At 43.3% G+C, this 7,754-nt stretch overlaps 1 protein-coding gene across 1 annotated transcript in view; it reads right to left on the bottom strand.

Annotated features, from left to right (window-relative positions):
* Window positions 1-207: 207 nt before the first annotated feature.
* The window catches only part of ABLIM1 (actin binding LIM protein 1), a 189,960-nt gene continuing 182,413 nt past the window's right edge, over window positions 208-7,754 (bottom strand). The window contains exon 25 of the mRNA XM_082764168.1: window positions 208-6,964. Within this exon, the coding sequence (XP_082620294.1) occupies window positions 6,851-6,964 (114 nt within the window). The 3' untranslated portion in view covers window positions 208-6,850. The remainder of the gene's footprint in view (window positions 6,965-7,754) is intronic.

Raw genomic sequence — 7,754 nt, 5'->3', positions numbered from 1 at the left:
ACACTAATTGTACAGAACAGCAACCCAGCTCAACTTTTCATTATGCATACAAGCAGACTTACTGTACAGACAAGAAATTGATTCACTTTTACAGAGAGACTCAAGAGCTGTCTCACAGGTGAATGGGAAACACAGGGACACCTCCCCGAAACGCTGGTTTGTAATGTGTGGAGGGAGGAGAAAAGAAAAATAAAATAATAAAAATCCTATTGCCAAAATCTACCGACTTAAAAGGAAAATATACCTTTGAAAAACTAGTTTCAGTTTCCAAAGCTTAAAAAAAATGTCCCCAGCTGTAAGGCCCCCTCTCGCAGGAAGAGCTGTCAGCAATGACCAGGTGGCACTGCTGGGACAGGACAGATCCAGCAGGGACACACAGAGCTGGCTGCTGCGGGCGTGCAGAGCAGCCAGACACTTTCCTGGTCCTGCCAGATGAGAAGAAACCCGCTCCCAAGCGTGTGGATGTCAGTGAGAGGCCCCACTGGTGTCAGTGGTTTTGCATCTGGGGGTAGTGCTTTCTGCAGGGTGTCCAGTGGGACCTGTCAGCGCCCAAGGGAGCCAGACTCAGCCTGGTAAGGCACTGCTGGGATTCGTGCAGCTGCTTCTGCAAGCCTTTAATACCTCATCTCCTAATGCCTAGGAGCAAGGTGGCCTCAGCTTTGCAAGTCCTAGGAGCAACACCCGTATTAACTGTAGTGATTTCTGGCCAAGCAGTTAGCTGCTTGCCTTCAGTCATCTCTTTTTGCCTCAAAAGAAAGACCACAGCACACATGGAATTATTACCTCTTCATATGGACAAGCATTTTTTTAGGAAATCATTAGCAGAAATCTTTTTCCCTGTTAAAAGCCCTTTGGGCAACAGATAATTTATTTTGCATACAGGCAAACAACATTAATGGCCAATTACACTCCCACTTCCTGCACTGATGCTCACATTAAAATTAATAACACTTACTCCCTCCACGTCAAATGCCAGCATCACACAGCTCCTGCCAGCAGAATCGTCTGACTAAAAGTTCAGTATCTTTTTTTTAGTGATAGATTTTTTGTCCTGCCCTTTACTAAGCACTAAATAGGTGTGTGGGAGAAATCAGAAGGCAACACTCACCAGCCAGAGCAGTCCTGCAACCTGCAGTAATGAGGGTGTTCCTACACTAGATGAGAAATTTCTACCATCACAGCGTGCAGTCACTCTCTCCAGCTCTTCGTTACATAGCAATGGGGTAAAAACATACCACATATTGTCGGGATCACTTCCTCCATATGTCTACCCTGAAGAATATGGACTCCAGAAGACGTGTGGGCAGGGCCAAAATGTTTGGCAAAGACCTGGACCGTGACCTGAATGTGAAAGGGGGCTGCGGGATCAAGCCCTAAGTGTCTCTGCTATGGAAAACTGATTGGCATTTCAGGACAGATCAGTTGATTTTATTGCTTCCTGTACATGCTTTATTCATCATCATTGAGTGTTTTTTAGCACCACAGGTAACTTCCAGGATGCAGACCTCCTCCTCTACAAGTAAATTCAGAAGGAAAGCAATGAAATGTGGAGTGGAAAAAAGGCTTATTTCCACTGAGTCGGTATCTACAAGGCTATGGCCCAAATGGGTCAGGATCTCCTAACTACTGCTAAGTCAGGAACAGCCAAAAGAAGTCACTCCACGCTGAGTTTGGAGGATGTTCTTATATTCTTACTGTTCTGGGGATCCATTTTTTCCATCACTTGTAGCTTCAGAACATTAACTTTGGCATAGATGTTCATAAACTACAGCTGCTCCAAACTTGATTTCCCCAAAGTTTGAAAGAGGTAGCACAAGCTGGCATGCATTTTCTTATAAATTTGCTAAATATCACACTTGCAAACCCTGGAGAAAGCAAGCTTATGCCAGCTGTCCTCCTTCCCAGAACTTAACACTTCTCCATCCGTTGACATTACCTGACATAGCAGAAACACCCCAGGAGGAGCAATGACTTACAGAAAGGGACTCTACTTCAAAATTTGTCTAACTTCAGAGTAACACTTTCACAAAAGAGACCCCTAGCAACCTCCCCTGAAGAGCAGGGTGTCTGAACCATATGGCTGAGAAAGGATTTCCAGATTGCAACAGGGGAAGGGCAGGGAGCACTGCAGTGCTGGCCCCACAGAGACTTGGAACCATTCAGCTTGGTAAGATGAGTTGACCACTTTCTTGACTTTTATTTCTATGAAAGCATTACTGGAGCCACTGAGCTATCTTGTCCCACATGCAGTGGTAAGAAACTTACTGTTTTCCTAGTCTAACCTTTCACAGCACACTGCAGCTATGTGCACAAACCATACTGAATGAAAGGCTACTAATCAAACTGGAAAAAAAAAAGAATATGTTTCTGAGACTCACACCACTAAAACCTGTGTTAAATGACACCAGCATGAAATGGTAACAAACGATTGAAAAAAAAAAAAAGTATGAAATTCTGAGAGCAAGCTTCACAAGAACTTACTCTTCCAGCTGTACAGAAAGTTTGTCAAGTTCGGGATAGGACACTGGCAGAGTTGAGATGCTACACTCAGCTTCCAAAATGAGGCTACAATAGATCAATCACTTCACTGAGAAAGAGCAGACAGTTTAGTAATTTCCAAACCTATTTTTCAAGTTGGCTTCATTTTACTACCTTCAGGGAAGATATTTATCATATTTATTTCACCACACTTATTTCCACTTCTGACTGTCAGCAGGCTGGAGCTTACACCAAGTGAAGGCGAGGGCATCCAGGGTACGGGCAGCTGTTTCCACTGTACTGCAGAGCAGCTCTCCTCTTGGTCATGATGGAAATTATCAGACTGGGATCTGGAGAAGCCACAAAACCCAGCAGGTTAAATCTCTGGATTCCCAATTAATCTGCTGCATAAGGTCTTACTCTTCCATTTAAGCATTGCCAGGAACAGGCACTGCAAATGTTCACATATGCTTGAGAATGCCTTTTAGAAGATAACCACACGTGGCTAACCTTGCACTTCCACAAAGTGGGACAGTGACCTTGTGTTCTGCACACTTGCTGGATCTCAGAAGCAGGTACCCAGGAGCCCTGCAGATACAAGCACATATGCAAGTGACGTCCTTCATAATTACTGCTGTCTTTTCAACACAATGCAGAGTTTGGAAATTCCAGGTTAACTGCTCATAGAGCATCTCAACTCCATAAGGGCAGCTTGTGCTTCATGTGCCTGTGTTTTTGACAACCTGCACGTGTCTATGATCCCGTTCTGCACACCTGTATGGCTGTTTTGCAATTCCACCCCACGTGCCTGTTTTGACAGGTCTTTGCTCTTACATCATTCTTAAAGCAGAAAGGGGAAAAAAATGAGACAAAAGCAATCAGGTTTCAGTCCTTTTGGCAGTGACGTTGTTGACAGCACTGAGTTTGATGGGGCTTCATCAGAAGCTCAAATGCTTTGCACGAGACAGAAGAACTTGAGCATGTACTTAAGGCATATTCTTTCACACACTTAAGTATTTACTGAATAATTTAGAGTCTTATTACAAAGCTTTGACTCTCTGTTACATTACAATATTCAAATTTATTGGCCACAAGGGACTATTGAGAGGGGAATTACAAAGAACTGCCCAACAGCACAGAGCTGCCCAACAAACAATATGCTACTGGATCGATACTAGGAAAATGATTCACTTCTTACACAGAAAACTCTCCCTGGAGCTGTCTTTCCATTTTTATGAGGTGGGAAGACCAGATGAAAGAAAATATTGCAGTGACAATTGCTAACAGCCCACTGCAGAAACCACCCACCCATCCCACGGCCGGCTGCGGCCTGCTCTTTGGGGCCATGGGATTTTGGGGTGGTTCTGCTTCTGGATGGGTGGGATATTAAGAGGAATTAACCCTTCACATCCTTAATCAGAAATAAAGCAGTAGTAAGTCCAGTGTAGAGAGCAGTGAACTGACTGACTATGCTCCACACTAGAACAGGCCCAAAAATCCAGTTAGAAATTAATTGTGTCTGCTGCATCTGAGCTGGCTTCTCCTCATTCCTTCCCAAGGTGCAATTGCAGATTTAAATTCTCAGTTGATGAGGCAGACACAAATTATCTTGTCATTCTCAAAGGCTGAGGAAGTGTGTTGTTGTTTTTTTTGTTGTTGTTTTTTGTTTTTGAGGGGAGGGAGAAGAGAGAATAGAAGACAAGACAACCTGGCGTAACCATCTGTGAACTGACTGGGTGGTATATTTACATACCTTGTGAGCAGTTCAATAGTAATCTAAAGATGGGGACAGAAAAATGCAGACTGGCAGCTCACGTCCCTGAGAGCAGACTTTATACCAAAAAGGTTTGTTGTCAAGGTGACTTGGGCTAAAAGACTCGTAATGCCTGCTGCATCTGCCACAGGGCATCACCCATGTGGGCTGACAAATTGTGGAGAATTTAGTACTTTAAATAATTAAAACCCAAATGTTCATCTCAGAGTTAAGCCACACCTTCGCAGGCATCATACACTGAATTTCTGAGACTAGTGTTCACGAAATGCGTGACTGTGAGACACTGCTGTCCTTTCACTGCATGGCTATGATTTCAGCTGCCACTCAGAAATGCATCTCAACCTGCCAGTGCCCTCCCTGGCATTCCTATTTGCTTCCCAGCGTTCTTCTAAAACCATTTCAGATGCTTGTTCTGAAAAATGAAGTAAAACATGTTGAACTGAGCCTTGCCGCAATCTCAGTGAGGTCCAGAGAGCTACCTTGCAGCTAACTGCGTGTCATGGTATTTACCAAGGGCTTGTGTTCAGCAGGGACTACGAGGCCAGCTCTGCACAGGAGCACGTTCTCCAGTTTGTCCCTTGGGCTCACCCTTCCCTTAGCCCTAGAGCATGGAGCAGGTGCTGACCCCTTGCATCTGCCTCTCAATCACTGAATCTTCAGCTCAGGTTGGATCAAAGGAACCGCGGTGATCTGCTATAACAGGACTTCCTAAACCAGCACAGAAGAGGCAGGGTTTGGGCTGTCCCGCACGTTTCATGGTGAAATGCCGTGTGGTGAGACACAGAAGTCAGCACAGTGATATCGAATCTCACAACTATGTGGGACTGTTTCCCCTTCCTGACTTCCAGACTTTTAACACCAATGTCTCATAACAGAAAATACAAAGGTTCTGATGTCTCCAGTGCCAAAAGTTTCTGCATTAGAAATGAAACCTTGATATTCTTTGACAGACACAGAACCTGAACGTCCCTCTCCAATACCAGGAGATGGGCTCATTAGTGCAGTATGCATTGGCAGTTAAGCACCGAGGAAGAAAAAAGCTGACCTTGCAGCCACAATGCATGTATTCAATTACTTTGGTGCTCATGTCCATCTCTTAAGGACCTGCCCAGAAGCAGTTAAGGTATATATAGGCAGTTTTGTTATTTTTATTTTTTTTCCCAAGCTGCAGCATAGTGGAAGAAGACTGAAAGCAAGAGGAGTTCAATGCAGCTCAGAAACCATCTTGCATGATTTCTCTGTCTCCACAAACCAAGTCAGGCACAAAGGGAAATAAATATAACCAAGGCTGGAGCTCTGAAGCTTCAAGAGGGAAAAAAAAAAAAAAAAAAAAAAAAAAAAGCCTGTGCCCTCTTTTCCAAGCACAAGTGAAAAACTACACTAACTAAAAAGAGAGTGCTTGGCCCCATGCACTGTGCCATATTGACAACAGCAACTGCAATTTAATCAAAAAGCCTCTATTGGCAGAGCATGGTACCACCTTGGTGGTACCTTTTAGTTCATGAACATTCCTCCCCCAAGAGGGATGAAACTGTGTGTTGGCTTGCAGAGAACCGTCTTCCCTGCTTATGTAAAATCCTACAGCTCCAAAGCAATCTGAGGGGCTGTACTAGTAATGACTAGCAGGGAGTCTGTCCCGAAATCTCTGGGTGTGAACCAGGGCACACTTAAAAAAAGCATTTTCTCACTCTATCACTCCCACCCTCATCCACCCATCTCCTGGACTAAATTACAAGAAAACTGACTCTTCTCCATCATTCCCATTACTTGAGTGATCTTAAATTATTTGACTGGTTAAGCTCCAGCCTTATTAATTCAAGCAGAAAGTGTGGAAGAGGGAAGACTGGCAACAGACACAGCAATTCACTTCCTATATATCCTAGCGAATATATACAGGTACAAGGAGCCCGCTTTCCAAGAATTCAACCGGGATGCACTGCAAAGGAGCAGAGCGCCCACCTTTGCAGACTGTATCACACAAAGATGTCATTTCAAAAGACTGCCAACTAAGAAACAGTTGTGTGAAAGACAACATGACCATATGGGCGTGTTACAAAGGGCTTCTCCTTCACTACAGAGTATCTATCTATCTTTCTCTCCATATATATACACATATATACACATACATACACACAGATGGATAGATATAAATACATGTGCGCACACACGCAAACACACTTACATATATATATATTTTTATATATATATATATATATATTTCTTTTCCAGTTCTTGGAGTGGTTACAACTACTTTAGTCTACAAGGCGTCCTAAGGGCACTTCCTGGCTCTAGCAATAAAGTCCATCATGTTATGGAGAGAAGTAAAGGGAGTATCACTGAGGGAGAAGAACAGTTTCCTATCTTGTATGAGATCATGTAAAAGGTCAACACCTCTGAAAATCATCTTTGTTGTTTCTGAGCTCAGATATTTCCTTCCCTATGTTCCAGGAGGGCAAGTGTTCGTCTTCAATCGCTGTGTGCAGAGGTGCCACTATGCGATTTTCATTTTTTGGTGGGTAGGTAGTCGCTGCCAAATAGTTTGGACTGTATGATACAATATCCTATGTACCATTTTAAGTTGGTTTCTTTAAAGGGAGATTAAAAGAGTTTTGCTTTTTTCTTCATGTCGTTGCGTCTCCAGAGAGGTAACTTGTCAAACTCCTGTATCGTCATGCCAAATATTTCTTGAAAAACTTCAGGTGCTAAGTGACGCTTTAAAAAAAGAAAGAAAAAAAAAAAAAGGAGAGAACAGGCAATGGTCAGTCAGTCAAAGCCAAAGAAGTGCAATAGGAGATAGGAGTGCCTTAAGGATTTCATGTCACTCTAAGAGCCACTGCAGCATCTAGTGATTGAAGTTTGATGAACTAACAATCCCTTGCCAATGTCCAAGTCCTTATGAACCTGCATTCTCAATGCACCAATAAAATTTTGACATTTGTTACCTCTGAGAGGTCTACAAAGGAGATCAGGCCAACTATTTCAGTTGCTGAATAAGCAAGACAGGAAAAGATTTTGTCTGCAGTCATACACCAAGTAGTGACAGATCTTAGAACAGAAAAAAGTTCTTGCGTGCCCTTGTTGTGGACTTTAGGTAGTCATCCCCACCCACACGCTGAAGTTTAAACAGACACTGAGTTTCAGGAGAGTTTTGCAGAAGGGCTGCAGGTGGGACATGCAAGTTTTGAAAAGCAAGAAGCCAGCCTAACCTTCCACCACATTTCTCTGCAGCAAATGAAACATATTTTGGTGCTGTCCTGTGCATTAGTTACTTCTCTTGTTCAGCTGCTCTAGAGTGCACTAGACAGGGGAAGTCCCTCCCTGCAGCACTAATGTAACGTCACCTTAAATTTTGATTAGCGATCACATTATCTACTTGTCTAAAAATGTACATAAACAGGCACATACATGAATTTTTGTGGCTGCTTTCATTCATCTCCACAAGATTAATTAACTACAAGTTACTTAAACATTGCCAGGCAAGGAGTTCCACTGAACTACTTAA

Source organism: Aythya marila (assembly GCF_965140915.1).
Source record: "Aythya marila genome assembly, chromosome: 7".
Classification (NCBI taxonomy): Eukaryota; Metazoa; Chordata; class Aves; order Anseriformes; family Anatidae; genus Aythya; species Aythya marila.
Note: the sequence above shows the minus strand (reverse complement) of the source record. Positions and strands in the feature narration are given on the sequence as shown.